This window comes from Neodiprion virginianus, chromosome 3 (genome assembly GCF_021901495.1).
Source record: "Neodiprion virginianus isolate iyNeoVirg1 chromosome 3, iyNeoVirg1.1, whole genome shotgun sequence".
Lineage (NCBI taxonomy): Eukaryota > Metazoa > Arthropoda > Insecta > Hymenoptera > Diprionidae > Neodiprion > Neodiprion virginianus.
Window position 1 is genome coordinate 29,963,679 of NC_060879.1, and position 17,094 is coordinate 29,980,772.

General features: G+C 44.0%; 1 protein-coding gene across 9 annotated transcripts in view; it reads right to left on the minus strand.

Annotated features, from left to right (window-relative positions):
* The window catches only part of LOC124299696 (homeobox protein cut), a 94,112-nt gene extending 85,733 nt beyond the window's left edge, over window positions 1-8,379 (minus strand). For 8 of the 9 annotated variants that reach the window (XM_046752990.1, XM_046752989.1, XM_046752985.1 and 5 more), the window contains exons 1-2: window positions 7,976-8,379; window positions 1,111-2,863 (exon numbers count right to left, since the gene is read on the minus strand). In XM_046752990.1, coding sequence (XP_046608946.1) covers window positions 1,111-1,218 — 108 coding nt within the window. In that variant the 5' untranslated portion in view covers window positions 1,219-2,863; window positions 7,976-8,379. The remainder of the gene's footprint in view (window positions 1-1,110; window positions 2,864-7,975) is intronic. The other variant, XM_046752982.1, reaches the window with a different exon arrangement.
* Between the last annotated feature and the right edge of the window lie 8,715 nt (window positions 8,380-17,094).

Sequence of the window (17,094 nt, forward strand, 5' to 3'; positions counted from 1 at the left end):
AAAGGGGCAACGTTTACCGTTTGACGACAGTTTGCCGAATGTTAAATCTCTCGTACATCGTTATACCAACATGTACGGGCTTTGATCGCCGTTGCAGATCCGATAAAAAGACAGGCAAACACACTCGCCCGATGTTCTTCCAACCCGGTCATTTCGTAGCCAAATATTTCTCTTATAAATTCGTCGCGACGGGTTCGATAATCGGGGGTGAATTACGGTGATAATATAGCATCGAGTGACCGCGACTGTAAACGCTATCGATATGGTTTTGCAACCGTGACGAAGACGCGGAAAATTTCAAAGAGATTCGTCGACTCGTTGGAAGCTTGCGTGGAATGAGATTCGCAGGCACGCAGACTTGTTAGAGATTCAATAATATTTCACGGGAATTACATCAATCATTGCAGAGGAAACTTCCTTCTGCGGTAGCTGGCAACTATTTCTAATATACCGCTACGCGCGCATACATACGCTTATATATCCGAAATCTCCGCATGTGAAATTAATGTCGCAATAACTTTGGTAATAACTTAGCTGTCAATCACGAGTTTCAACTTCCCGCGTTGCTTCTGTACGTATAAGGTACCTTCTTACGGAAGCAGCGTTCCTTCGCAAACCAATTCACCTGTCTGGTATTACTCGCGCCTCGAAATCGACGCGATACATTTACATCCTGAATTGTTATCATATCGAAGTTAGTCACGTTATCGCAACGACTCGTTGCTGAGTAAAAACCGTCATTCCGCGACTTTGGAACTGTCTGAAATTCAGGAAGCCGTAATAAAAAAAAAACACACTCACATTTCGAAATCTTAGTTCCTCGAGAATTATTGTAAAATTAATAAAATAATAGTGATTTTTTCCCCAACGTTTCGTTACGGTAACGTTACTAACTTCAACCTCGCGAATCACCGAATCCCTGTATTTCACCTAATTTTAAATAACTTTCGTCAAAAGCGAATCATCGATTCACCCGAAAATAGTTTCCTCGACTAGCCGCGGAACGATTATTAATTTTCTCGCGAATCGAAGTCTCCGCGGTGCGACGTACAAGGATCGTATCCACTTTCTTTTTTTTAAACGCCCAATTGAAATCTTCGAGATTCTTACCTGCTGCCAGAACTGGGCGAGAAGGTAGATCCTCTCCTTCTTGAAGAGCCAGTCCATCGACTGCATGGCCTGTAGGTCGAGTGAGTTGGCCTCCGCGGAGGCCTGCATGTTAACAATTGCCGCGGAGTTAAGGGGTTGCTGAAGAGCCGCTGCGACTGAGGTCTTGCTGCCTGCAGCTACGAGGTTCGCGTGGTAAACCGTAGCGGGAGCATCTTCGGCCCCAGAAGCCAATAATTGGGCCCCGATTGGCGCAGAAGGCCCCTGGAGGCCCAACGACGAAGCCACTTTGACGGATTGCTTTGACTGATCGTCAGGTATACCGATAAACAGCCTCGTCCTTTTCCGCCGTGGTTTTTTATCCTTCGACCTTCCCGATTTACCGTGGTTTCCGTTTCCTCACTGCACCCTCAGTCTTTTCCTTCTTTCCTCCTTCCTTCTTCTCTTCCTCTTCTTCTTCTTCAGCCGCGAAGTGCTTCTTACAGGCACCGCAGCAGCCTCTCAGCGAGATGTTAACGAAAACGCATATTATCACTTCCGTTGTTCCAAAATTCGTGAAGTTCACCACCCGAACTTTGAAAACTACCTTTGTCACAGTTCACGTGTATCGATCAGCCTTTTCCGCTGCATCGCGTCGTCGCTTATTCGGTACGTACGGATCACCCCTGATTTTTTTCACACCATTTTTACTATCGTAACTTTTTCTCTTTATTTTAATTTTTTTATTTTTTTTCCAACCCCCGACACTCCGGTCTTATCCGGCCTTTTCGTTTACCGCGAGGCACGAGAAACTTTCATCCACGAGGGAAAAACCAAACGAAAAGTAACTGAAAAAAAACCAGTACGTCGTCGTTTTCTTCTCGCTGCACTTTGCGATACAACACCGCTACGGTACATGTGTTTCAGATTGCCGGGTAAACGACAATTTTTTCTTCACCAATTACGTCGCGTGCGATAATCGTTGTTTGTACAAGACGGTTGCTTTGTAACAAAGTTCACTCATCACTTGTTCCCGGTTTTGCCGAAGGTAGCCGGTGTTTCACAGCGTGCGGATGATCGGAGGTCGCGTTTCCGGTATCTTGATCCTTCGAAATTCAATTCACTATATAACTACACGTCGATCGGTGTCACACTGCGAAAACTCTTGTAATACATGCAGTCAATGCGACGCCGAATATTGTTTATTCCCGCTCGCTCGTTGGAAGTGTGTAAATTAACTTCCTTCCGCCTTCCGATGTTTTTTATTTATATTCGTTTTACCGCGTATGCGTACGGATGCACGACATTCACTGCATCGCCTGTCCGCGTGTGGAGGGGTGGGAGTTTTTAATTATTACACGCGATAACCGATCGGAAGCATTAACCGGAGCTCGGTCAACACGTTCGAGATTTTCAATTTCGCAGCTTCCGAAAAAAATCAGTACGTCGATTCGCGCCGCTGTCGCGTCACGGGAACCGGTCGGTAGGATAATTATATACATGTGTAATATTAGAATTAAAAAAAATTTGATGTTTAATATCGTTGAGAAAACTGCACTTCATATACACACTGAACGATCGATAACGAATAGTCCTTGCATTATTCCCTCTTCAGTCGATAGTTTATGCAGGTTACAATCGCGTATTGTTTTCACTTGCCAATTGATATTTACTTTCGGTTAAACGTCGCTGCAGCGCGATGCGATGCGCCTGACCAACGCTCAAGCCGATTTCAAGAGAGACCCGTCCTAGCAGGCTCCTAACCTGAAACTAAGAGCTACTGAAAGTCCGATGCGAGGCTTGGAGGAGTGACGGTCGAGGAAGCGGGGATGGGCGGGGCTTCGGAGCCTCGGTGGGGTGCGCCAGCCCCTCGAACGGCCAATCGGAGCGCCCCGTTCATCCCCACTAGGGGTGGAAAACGCCTCATACCGCGGCGATGCCGCGGAGTGGGATTACGGCGGTCCTGGAGGGGGGTGAGGAGGACAGGAAAGAAACGAGAGGCTGGCTAGGTGGTCCCCTGCACCAGATCTCTCATATTTTCCCGACCCCGACCACCGTCGACCGCCCTTTTTCACTCCGAGCCACCCCGCGATCTGCCAATCCCTACGAGCCGTCGATTCCTCCGAAGGATGACCGTCTTACGCGAAGCCGAGAGCGTGTGATCGGAAGCTTTACTCCGTGGAAAATCGGATGCCAATTGTACTCGTACACGCGACGCAATGTTCATAGGTCAGTGCAGGAAACGGAATGGTAAGAACGAAAGAAAAAAAAAAAAAACATTATTCGACCCAAAGTATGTTGGGGGTGAATTGTGTAAGGGAGCGATTGAAACGAGCCGCGGAATCGACACCGTTTGTCACCCTATTTGCGTACGTCACACACCCTCGGCACCGAGTAAAATGGAGAGATGGATCGAAAAAAAAAAAAAAATGCAAAAATATCCAGGAACAAAAAGAGAAATCGGAGGAGGGCGGGAGGGGGGATATCGGGGAAACAAAATGGGAATAATAGGAAATACAAAGACCGACACTGCGGAGGTAGGTATATTCTAATGGGCATGTGCGTGCTGATAATAGGATGTGTCCATGACTACTGACAGAAAAGGTTACTTAGGGAACTACTCGTGTCCGTGACCGCGCTGCTGCCGCGATCCAGTGTCGATATAACCGTTTCAACACTTTCTGGTCAACGGCCCCCCGGCCGCAGATTTGAATAACAAAGTAACTGAACTTGCGAAAATTGAAAAAAATTCACTAAATTTATCAAACTTCGTTTCTACACCTGTTTTAGGAAGGACCTTGTTAAACCTCGATAAATTCCTCATCTATTTTCTAATCTTCGGATTTTGATTTTATTACATACTCGTAGCTTATTTTCCTTCTTCGTAATTATTGGAGAACAGAAATATTAAAGATATAAAAAGATTGTAAGGAGGTTGTTCGGAAGATACCGATGTGTCACGATTTGGACAAGATGAAGCTGCTACATTATGTGTAGGCACGACGAGTTTCATAGACGCGTACGGAAGCGCAAAAAATAAATAAAAATATTTCCGTCGCGTTACGCTTGCACGCTTTAGGGATCACGCCATTAGCGATGACAATTAGCACGACCTGTCACCTGCCGTTGTGATTCTGTTGAAAAGCGTGTATAAAGCGATCGGTAAATTGGGCTCGTTACCGTTCAACGTTTGAACCTACATGCACATTGTACAATAATGTAGACCTAATTGATTGGCTCTTCAGAATAATTCTCGACGATATTAAGTCTATACGGTTGTAAAGACTTTTTTCCGATATCACAAATTTATGCCGCGTGAACGTACCGGTAATAGTTTAATTTTTAACACGATTTCTAATTCTTCGCGGATGTATAGGCACCCTGTTACGCCTGTGGGTAAAGGTACATATTATCGTACACAAGTCACACAAGTGTCTGCGTGTGGGTGAAAACGTAGCTGCACATGTATGAAGTCGTTCTAGCACTCAGCGTGTTTGGTCATTTCTAAACTTTACGGGACAGTAAAATTATAAAAATGTTTCCGAGGGAGTGTCAGCTGTAGTATTGGTATTTAAAATTTTTCGAATTAGGTACGTTACCGGAGACTATGACGATATATTTTTATTTTTGGTTTTAATTTTTTTTTACATGTAAGGCCATTCCAGACGACGGCTATTGGGCAGCTGAACGTTTGGTTATCTATGATTTCCGAAATATTATGTGTATAATAATGTATTCTCGCCTATATAATCCGCCCCGCTTTTTTGCTTCTATTTAACATCGTTGACGCGTGCGAGAATTTAACGCCGATTTGATTCAATTTTTATCTCAATTCATTATTTACTTTCTCTACCCCTTTAGACAACCTTGTGCTGTGGTGCAAATTTTTTACCGCCGAAAACGTTATACAATCGTCAACCGAGAGATAAATTTTCTGTAATTTCAGATTTTCCAACGTCGTAAAACATGTTCCCTACAACGTTTCGAAAATAGTCAATTCCGGCTTGGCTTGATTCGGCATATTTCGAGTCAGATTTGGCTATTTCGTAGCACCACCTTCGTCGCTAGATCCTACGAGTGTGTACACCCTACCGATTCACAGATACGGGACAGTCAACAGGAAATGTTTACCACAAAACTTTTAACCTGCAGCCAGTACATTTTCTCTGCCCCGTGATTTATACCGGAATTAGTTTCACACGTACATAGAGTAGTAGCCGTCTCACACATACGTATGCACGCGGGGAGAAATTACGAAAGTTCGTTAATATACCGCGACTACCGAACTGCAGGCTGGTGTGCTGCGGTGGGTATTTGGAAAAATGGATACACGCTTTACTCGATATTTGTTTTATGCAGAAATATTTAGTTCGTTGGCATCGATTCGCGTTGATTTTCAAGAATTACTGATATTCACCGCGTATTGTACGTACAATGAATACAAGATGCGAAAATAAATCCTCCGCACATGAATTCATTTTGCGATTTACACTGTGAACTCTGATTGCAGAATTGTCACGCGAAGACAAAATTCGAGAATTGCAGTATCCCTGTTTGAAATATCGAATGGCCAAATGCCAATAGCAATTATCATCGACTCGAGATTGCCAGGGTCGTTGTAGGAAGCACCAAGAGCACCGATCAGATTGTAACGAAGCGAACCGTATTTATTATGAATCGTCGATTATTGCTAGGAATTTCGCTGCGTCTCGTGAACCTCGTTCTTTTCCAAACATCCCACGATACTCAATATCATTTCGCGTGATAACGCGAACCTTATTAAACGCGTATACCTACACTATACACAGACACACGCGCACACACGTGTGTATAAGAACGAGGCCATGGAACCAGCGTCGGTGTGATTGTAACCATATATCGCGACTGAAAGGACGGCAGAATGGACGGACGAGAGACAGACAGGCAGAAAGATGGACAGACAGAGAGACAAACGCCGGACGGACACACGGGCACCAGGTTCACGAGCCTCTCCCATGGCCATCGGGATTCGAGATGAGCCATGAGCCATGAGCTCGCCTCAAGTCGCCGTACCTACTTTGTCGGATAAGCGAATTTTTACACCGGATATCTTTTTATCTCAAATAGGATCGTCCGCGTACCGCAGATATATGTGTATAATGTGTAACCTATAGCGTGTACACGTCGCGAGGATAGCCAAGAAATATGTGGCTGGTGTTTTGCGAGAAATAAATAAAAAAAAAAAAAGAAGAAAAACAATACAAATCGACAAATCGAATAAAGCCAAGAAGTCGAAAAAATTGGAAATATCTTGCCGAAGCTGAGAGATTCGATTCTACCACTCGGGAATATCGTTCAAACGTTGAACAAAATATATCGCGAATATTTTTAATCCCGTCCAGAGAATTACCCTCAGTCATTCCGGTGTAATTAATTTTTATTTTTCTCATTTAGCAACGAGGCGATCGTGATTAATTTCGTGAGTATAATTTTGAGTTATTAACAATTACAATAGTTCTGTGGTGTGTGTCCATATCGCGATGGTGCGGTCAGCGGTTAAGTTAGGTACGTCTTACCTACGCGTCTATCGTGTACACACGTACGAATTTCTAGGAAATGATTAATTTTAACAAACATCTCGATTACGTCAATTGATCTTCGCATATGGGTAGTGGGATATATAAAACTGCTGGTATTTCGCGTCACGGATACTGCACACGTTATATGTGTAGGTACATTCGCCTAGATCGTTTAGATTTACGAACCAGTGACGAATACCGGGTATCCAAAATGAGTCTGGCATCGAATCGACTTGCATCTCCGCGTACAAGTGTCAAAACAGATTACTTGATTCACTTTTATTTTATTTTTTTTATTTGACAGAGAGAATTTTTTGAACGAAAAGAAAAGGAATTCAGTCACGGAATATTTTTCGATCCGGGATTTTACAAGACCGACTATTTGCACACATGTATAAAGCTTGAAGTAGAGATACGAAAATTCTCATGTTCTGTGAGAAGGTCTCATATGCGATCAAAGCGCAGCAGCTCGCAGATACCGAAGAAGAAGAAGAAGAAGAAGAAGAAGAAGTAGAAGAAGAATAGAGGTAGAAGCAAAGGCACATCACTGGCGGTTACATGTTAATGCTGCGGTATAGTATGTATAAGAATAACGCGGTGTAATCGTAGCTATAGGCGGACTCATGTTTAACTTTCAAGTTTGATGACCGCCCGCAAAGATAATAAGTTTATACGTAGGTACGTTATAAGCTTATTACGTGTATATATAATTCTAATGCCGCTAGAATCTTGCCTCTGTCACGTTTTTATCATATTGCGTTTTAACTTTCATAGAACCTACTCGACGCATCGCACGTGTGCAATTGGCCAAACTATAACAATTCACTCGCTCGCGTGGCTCGTAGGTGCGAAATTGAATGAAATATGCAGCGGTGCAGTTTTACGCACGGATGTACCAACACGATGCAACTCGTCAAACTTTTGCGGTGTGGAGCAGAGAGAAAAAAAGTTCAATACAAATACCACTCTGCATGCACCGTATGTAATATTCCTCAACGAAGTATAAGCGTAATCACCGCGATAACTGGAATAATACGTCAGCTTCGTCAGCTGATTTGCGAATCGGTTTCCCTACGGTAGGTTGAAATTTCCCAATATTTCCACGCGGCGTTTGATTCGTGCATTTTTTTTTTTTTTTGATTTTATTCGTACCTCATCCGTCAGTAGTCGCGCACACTTGTTATCTACGATTATAACTTTTAAAGGGAGAAGAAAAAGGAAAAAAAAACGTATGAAAATATCGTATGAAGAAAAAATTGTAAAAATGGTGCAACACGTAATCACAAACACAATCACAATAAACGTAGAGGGGTTTGTTCTTGAAGAATCACCTGCAGTATTCACTGGTTGATATATATATGCTTGCATATATACGGGATGCGCTCATGGCTGCGTTTCACATACACGTATCTGATATACGTGATATATATATATCTTGAATTGCAGCGCATAGTGTCTCATTGTTAGCCCGATGATTCCAAAATCTTATATTACACGCGAAAAGAAAAAACTGTCTTTGTTTTTGTTAATCTCGTTTCTCCTTTAAGTCGCAATTTTCTTCATCTATATACGTGTTGTATATAAATCTCGGAAGTTTACTGGTACGTATGTACGTACACAGGTATGTACACATACATACGTATATGTATATATAATTGTTTTTTTTCTTATTACAATGCACTTGTGACTAACTGCAGCAACGTATCACGGTACCAATCTCGCATAGTACGGTGATGCGACTAGGCCTGTGTTCTGGCCAAGACTAAACCGAGCCGCGCACTTCTGCAGCCCTCTCTGTCATCCCTCCGATACGCACTTGCCGTGCCGGGAAACTATTGTCTGGCCCAGCCGGCGAGTCCCTTTCTCTTCGAGACTCTCGACCCGCGGCCCGGTTCCCGTTTGCGGAAAATAACCGGCCCCGAGTCCCGTACCACTAATCCCGTTGCGAATTCCCCGCAACCGTTGTGCCTCGTCTTCGTGGCCTCGCCGTCATCCCCCGAACCTCGACATAACATTTCCGGCCCGCTCGAAGGGACGTCGCGACGTCGGCCGTTCAGTGGCGCCGCCAGACGGCCGAGGCGCGCGGCGCCGGGCTGATCGCGGGGGTGTCAACCCCCACCACCCAGGGAACGATGTCCCCTTAAAACTGTGACGAGCTGCACGGCGAGGGCGGGGGAGGGAGGGGATGCAGCCGTAGGGTGGGCAAGATATTGGAAGTATCGGTGACTTCAACGGGCGATCGGAAATAAGAAGGGGCGATTTCACTTACCGGAGGGTTGGATGTTACCCGCGAATAAACGAGGGGGAATTTAGGGAAGGGCTGCCCGATTTACACTTTATATATTCGCGCCGAGTTCTTATACCGCTTATGCCGCAGTTTGTATGCATACGTATTACACGCGTAACACGTTGCATGTATTCTTGCGATACCGCATCGTCTCTGCGAGTGTTGGGCACACAAATGTGGATAACTAGCGTACCGGCTACAATCTACGTTCTTCAAAAAGAGTTGAAACTCGAGGGAAATTTACGGTTCTGATTACAGGGAGTGGCATTTTTTTCCTCTTCTCTTTCTCTTTCTCTCTCTTTGTCCAGCTTTTTCTTTTACTTCGTTTCGAACTTGATACGTCCATGGACATAATATATATTGCATACATGGGTACTGCTTGTACTTTTAAAAATACGTCGGTGTAGGTGAATATATGCGAACTGAGAAGCTGCAGGGGTAGAGACTTTTTCTACGAGCAAAGAATGAAGGTAGTCTGTCTTTAACTACTGAAAGTATAATTTTTCGAATAGAATTATATTTCGGAATAAAATATTTGATTTCAATGATTTTCCCAACGATAAAGTCACAAGGGTCTTAAATACCTCAGTGACCAAGAAAATTGCTTTCCAATTATTAAACTAATTAAGTGCGAAACAATTTTGAGTTCTTCTCGGTACCTGAGTGGTCCATAAAACACGGTATTTTTTTCAGTAACTCTTTCTTTCATCGAGTCATGTATGTAGGAGTAAGTGACTTATGTGATCAATTGATACCTGGTTATTCAATTCATTTTTCTTGTAACGCTTCATTAGCAGTGAAATAGCATTGAAAGGTTATTAACCGGTTCACTTTAAAAAACAAAACATTGAATCAAAATACCTTTATTTGAGTAAAGAAACAGTTTCTAGAGAATTTTGAGATGTTTTGGACATTTTTCAGAAATAGATTTTTTTTCAAAATTTATGTATTTCTCGCAATGTGAGAATAATTCTACAAAATAAATAGCGGCAATCGATTTGTCAGAAAATTTTACTCTCATCTCATTATCTTGAAAATTATTTAAAATGCAAAAAAAGAAAATCAAGATTTACACCATAGCGTTTAACAAAGTGAACGGATTAACGAGAATTCAAACGTATAATATTATCGGTACGATAAGAGCCTTCAAAGCTTGCGAATCTCCAAAGCACAGCTGTAAGGAGGACTTGGACATAAATGGAGCAAAAATTGGTAATTTACAACCGGGTGAAAATTTGTATTTACAAATCGATGTTACGTAAAACCGATGCAGGAATTGGAACGAATAGCCGATCCCGGCATTTGATCCGATTGCAGAGAGACCGGAAAGAATTAAGGAAGCCCTTGCAGGTCCTACAGGACGCCGCAAGCTGCAGCTGGAATCTTTCGGCGTGCAGGGTGGCACTCGGTAACGGGGTAGGTGTACGCTGCGATGCATGCGGGGGTGGGAAGGCATTCGAGGACGAGAACCGCCGCCAGGGAAGGAAGGGGTACGGCGGACATGCGCCTCGCGGGGTCTTCGCAGGCGCAGGAGCTACCCACCCCCACCCCCGGCCCCATCCCCATCCCCGTGCCGAACTCGCCCCCACCCCCAATTCTCGTTCACCCGTACGGCTACATAACTCCGCGTTTTTCGACGCTAAACTTCACTCATGCCGCGCAACATTCGAAAGCTTGCTTCCGGTGAACAGAACGTTGTACTTAACGTAGGTACGTTTACAGAAAAGTACTACACATATGATGCGATTCTCATCGTCGTCCCGCTGACGTTTACTTACGGCAGAAACGAGCAGCTCGGCTAGTCAAACCAAGCGCGAAAGATTACTGCCGGGTAGGAAATATTGTTATCGGTGGACGTGTGTAGGGATTTCCGGTAGGTTGCACCATCCTGAGACTAAGAGAAATATCGTTATTGCTCCTATTATACGTTTTTTCGTCCTTTTATAGTTTTTCTTATTATTCTTGTTGTTATTATTATTATTGTTATTTTGATCTCGTTATTTTGTTATTTTCATTGAAATTCCACCATGCTATGCGGTTCGTTGTACGATTCTGCTCAATTGTTTCATATGAAACTCTGCGGTTTTAATGTAAAGTTGATCCACTCTGCACGTTGATATGCACCGAAGCCGTAGGTTTTTCGTTTGATTCACCGCTTTCGCTGGTCAGAAATATATGGAAGCCTACTTCAATTTTGCTCGGATGAGGAAATTATTCGTGAACTTTAGCGAATTGAACAAATTGACCGAAACAATTTGAGTTGTTTTATAAAAACTGTACGGTCTTTTTGTGTACAGTCCATCGAGCTTCTACTTTGGATTGTTGCTGCATTAAAATTTTTTGATTTTATATTCAATTACGATTTCTCATCTGTAATATTTAAGTTACAATACGCGTTTTTCGTTAACATAAGAATTCTCTCACAAAGCGATCGAGTAATACTTTTGTCGGTCGAAACTGTACCTAGCGTACAAAGTGGTGCAATTTTTCACGTAAAACATATGCTTCACGATCAGGCGATGAAAAGACGGCGGTTTCGGAGGTGTACTCGAGTAAAAGGAATGACGCGAAATTCTTCGTCAATTAATTATTTTATGCGTTTGATGCTGTTGCATCCGAATTTTATGTTTATGTATAACCCAGCTCTGAGTAAACGTTGTGAAATCAGAGTTTTGAGCATCCAAATAAAATTACTGTATTTCGACACGTGTCCAAAAAGGGGGAAAAAAAATAATAACGCTGCTTTGGGAAACCAGTCCGATGCATTCGAACGTTCATTTTATGATCCCCCTTAGATAAGTTCACACGGTGCGTATAACCGACCTTTTGAATCTATGTTGCAGCATTGTATACATTATAGTGTGTATAAGTAAAGACATTCGAAGAAGAGCGGAGGCGAATACACCAAAGTTTTATAACTTTATAAATAAGTAGGAAGCAGTAAAGATATATTTTTATTACGCAATCCGTACTCGTGTATACATATATGTATACATACGCATCCATACGTGTTGTATTATCAAAGTTGCAAAATATTAAAACGTCAGGCAAGCAAGACAAACGTGAATAATTGCGGCGTAACTCGAATCTTGTCGCGACGTTTCGCATTGTGATTCGCGATACACACACACACATATATTCTCACTTTTCGTTCTCTGCGACCAATCCTCGTCGATATCAACCCTCCCAGGGTGAAACTCTCCCCTTCTCCATCTGCAAGAATCGTCGGGAACAGCGGTATAAGCTTCCCGGCAAAAAAGTTCGACGCGTATAAAATTCGTACGGAACGTAACCTGTGGTGATATATTTCCCGTGAGCGTCGCGCTCGATTCTCTCTGGTGTGACAGTTTTCACGCAAGGTATACGAATAGGAAACGGTGCTTTGATTTCTTTAGTAGCACGTCCCGTTCTTCGCCACGATGCGACACGGAGGACAGGATCTACGACTTCTCCTCCGGTCTAATGCCTCCGCATGACCATGTAGGCCAGGATGTTCAGACGCTCGTATTTCGCCACACTAGCGACATCCAACACCGTCCTACTCATAGAAAGAATAGGCGATTAAGCGCGATAACAACGGAGATTCCCGGAATACGAGGCAATGGCGATCACGAGATTTGGCCCGACGCTTACAGTGCGGTGCGATAGCGTTTCAAATTTACTTGCCGATGCGGAGCGTTCGGATCGAAAGGCTGTAGAAAATGATTTCGTTTTGCATTTAAGGTTGAATATTGAGTCCGACCGAGTAGCGCGGCAATCTTTCGTGGTATTTAATTTATGCAAAGTCCGACGCTGTTGAAGTGCGTAAGACGCATTTGTACAACAATATGCGTGCACGGACATATAAACAAGTAATTTGCACGATGCGCGACATGCTGCGTTAGCGATTATGCATACGTGCGTTTCCGTCAACAGCTGTACAAACGCCGAAGTAACATTGTTTCTGCCTTCGATGTCGACATTTGGAATTATCAATCGATGTATCGAAAAACATTTCCGCGACAATTATTCTTGGAACTTTTCACATCACTTTTTAACTCCGAATTGAAGATAAGAAATTGAATTATTATAATGGACAACGAACGCTACAACATTTTCGTTCATTGCAGCCTCACATTCTCCATGTAAAGTCTTCACGGTCCGATTACACGCCGAACGTATTTGAAAAAGTCAACCGAAAACGGCACCTATTCTCTTTCGGGTCTCGACTGATCGGAATTTCGACATTGGTTGCGGATTAATAATCTCCGCGACTGTCGTCAGCAGTCGACAATAATTTCTTTAATCTAGCGTTGCTCAGTCATCGTCAGGCTGCTGCAGCAGCAAGCTCGAAGTCGGTCCATCCACCCATTACGGTATGCATATAACCGGGTTCCCGTCGCTTGGCGATTGTTTTGCAATGCTGCAGAAATAATGGCTTTGAAACGAATAGCCTAGCGTACCTACTGGTTCGCGTACCATTTCTGTTTCCACTTCTACTTCTGCGATGCAGTTGTGACGGTTGCAGAGAAGATAGGTGCTAAATTCCGCATTGCTGCGAATTAATCTTGGACGGAATGGAATGTGGCTCTGTTACGCTGCAGGCTTTCATTCTAATAGTTTCTATTGCGATATAATAAGAAATATTATTGCTGCATTTTTTATTTTTTATCTATATTTCTCTATATCCGCGTTCACCTTTTTCTACGTACTCGAACACATCGCGTGACTCACGCCTCCGAAGACCGTTCAAAGCTGGGTGTTCATCATTACGTGAAGTAACGAGCCTATATAATACGAGTTTACGGAAAAGCTCTTGGGCGACGGATATGGATTCGAAGCGAGGGAAAACAGTGGGTATATTCAGTGAGGATATGCAGCTGTATACGATATCGCAACTCCTGGGAATCGCATCGACTTCAAACGTTAGATAATGAATTTTAATTCCCCCTTGCGTTAGATGCATAAACCTATGCTAAAAGTACAAGCGCAAAAGGCCGTTGCGCGAGCAGTTGCGCTGCTTTCGCAGAGTCGGATAAGGATTCGACCTATGCAAATAAAAAATTTGTTGTGACAATTGGCGAATGTTTATTAATACATGTTTTTCGTATATATTAAAGCAGATTAGAAATTTCAGGGGTCAGTAGCACCCTTCTTCACGTTCGAATCGCACCGAGAAGCTCAGCGATTAATGCAATATGTGTAACAATCGATTCGCAGGGCTAATAATCAGAGATTTTTTATTCCAAAGCTGGTGCATGAATTACGGCGGTAAATTAGCAACGAAGGGTACAACCAAGGGTGCCCCGATCCTTGGAAGGATATGCAAAACGGGTATATTCAAGTCTCGAAATAACAACCGATACGCGTTTAATAATTTGACTAGCTGTTGCATTAATTATATACCGCGGTGAAATTAGCAAGAAAGGGTCAGCAGTCGGCGGCGTCTCCGCACCTAGGAATCATCCACGCATTATACCTACGTTGTTGTTAATGCAAAGTATATTCAAGCCCCGAAAAATCTATAGCCCCGCAAATAATGAACCGTTTAATAATCAATGCAGGACTAATAATAATTATTTTGCATAGGAACCGGTATGCAAAGAGGGTCCTCCCGAACTGGTTTCAGACAATAACGTGCGTCGCCCGAGCAAAAGCACAGTCGCCCGATATACTCTCGATTATTTCGCAATTTTGATATGCTAAGCAACCGGTATAAACTGCAGCCAGTCGACTCGTCGCGAACAATCAGTTGTACCTCAAGGTGTGGTTCCTGCTTCTTCGCCTCTCATACCGAACGGCGGGGTTACTTTTTCTCACGTCCAGCTGATAGCGATTCGCTTCTACGAAGCAATCCATACGACACGGTGCAAATATACGTACGCTGCTCGATCCCAACTGCCATCGATGCAGCGCTTCGCTTTACATGTATACGGGAGTAACGTGGACCGGCATAGGTTCGATAAATCATCACTTACGGATGAAAAATTACGACTTACGGGCTATTATTTTAGTACGAAAACTGTAATTTTTATCGAAAATAGCCAAGACAAAAACGGCAGCTGACCTAATTCCTCCAATTTAGTGGTAAACCAGCTTCGCTAAATTGTACCTTTATCTTCGAGAACTTTTTGACCGTGTACAAAATACGAATGACTTAAAAAATGAACAATCCCAGATCATTGTAAAGGTATCCTTACGCAGTTCGACGGTAAGACGCACGCCGGGCCGAGGACGGTAAAAACTTACGCATGTGCGTGGCGTTGTCGCAATATGTTAACCGAGCGTCGAATTTCTTGGTAAAACTACATGAAAATACGCAGAGAAAACAAACAATCGGATCGGTGGTCTGTGCAAACATAAAAGCCGGCACGATCGTACTCGAGAGCCGGAGATCCTCCCGGTAGGAGAAATCCTAAAAAAATATATTAGAGACTCATCCGGGATACAATGGTAAAAAATGGTATTATTCGAGAGGCTATATACAGTAAAAAGGCATTAGTAGCATTTTCGAACTAATATATTATTCCTGCTGGAGCACCTTTGGACGACCTCGAGGCATCGTCTGCCTCTTCGTATCCGCGACAGAAACACGTTGCACGGGACGCGCACCCCTCTTCGCCCCTTAATTCCCTCCTATACCCTTTCAATAGATACAGACGCACCCCTTATTCCTCACAGAGTCGTACCCTCGTAACACGTTGGTCTTTGCGTCAATGCCGAAGAGGAGACGACGATGCAAATTTCTTCGTATGCAAATGCCCGCGATATATGCAAATGCCCAGGACATGTGTTCGTTCGTCTTACCCCTGCACCGGTCTTCGCCCTTTCGTCCCTCGCCGCTCTTCCCCCACGACGAAGATGATCGGAATGTGTCATTTGCATATCTTGGATATTTCCTCTGCATTGTATCGGGCCCATTGTGCTCCGAGCTCCCGTCCGGGTGTCTGGGGAGGGTGATTTCTGATCACAGGATGCAGCCCATTAATCCGAATCTTTTTCAATTCCAATCGGATATGACAGATAGCGTCGAGTGTTCCCAGGATCTGACGTGAATACTTAATGAGCGAAAGAGCTACTTCCTTCCTATTGCGGTGCACCGGTTGCAGGTTACGTGATCTCCTTCCTCGCCTCCTCGATGCTTTGCCCCAAGCTCACGCCGTTTCCACTCCGATCGCAATACCCACACAGAATTTTGGTATCAGCGGTGGCGCACGGTTTAAGGAATTCTTGGGTAAAAATCAGTCGGGTTTGACGTGCCGTCTGAATACCCTAGCCCAGGCTACCGAGAATTAAGCTAGACAAGTTGCCAGGAATTTAATGACAACGTTGGTAACCGAACATTATTTCACCGTCAAAGACTAATCGCGAAATCACCTGCGTGTTACATGTTACGGGCCCACCTGATGCGCACGCGGTATAGAATTTGACTATCCACAGGTTATAGAATTTGGAAAGTGTTGCTACCTGTCATTCAATGTATCGTCTGCTTCGGTGCGTCTCACGTTTCCGATTCCGTGACGTTTGAAGAGGTTTTCGTCACGGAGGATGGATGGATGGATCATGTATCGCTTTCCACCTTCACGGACGCTACATGTTAGGCTTTCTCATGCGATTTTGCACAAAGATGAAAAGCCTACCTGCAACGACTCACCCGATCCCAAGGGCCTATTGATCCCCGATCAATAGTTCCGAGGTGTTGCAAAGTGTTATTGTGCTGATCCTGACCCACAAACTCTGAGTTACCTAACTACAGAGTGCCAATTTCCGTAAAAGTGCCGCACCTTGAAGTAGCGATAATTTCGTCGTAAGATAAAGACATGGTGCACGGAGTCCTGAAAACAGCGAAGGTGCGTTAACGACGGAATCGAAGGATTAATCGTCTCTCGATCTCTGTGCGAGTCCTACGCAGGCCTGGAACCTCGGCTCTGTGTTGTTCCGTTGAATGGCCAGTAGCCGTCGAAAAGAGGAGAGCGTTCAGCCTTGGACGAGGCTTCTAAGACCCTAGAAAAGGCCTCGGTTCACAGAGCACGTCCGTCCGCCCGTAATACAGGACAGACTGCGGACCGGGGGAGAAGAGGGGGTCGGGTAGCGTGTACCTAGTTATACCGAATGGTGACGTGTGAGAGTGTTACACACACACACCGGCGTATTACGGATCCATCCACACAGGCAGATTAATAG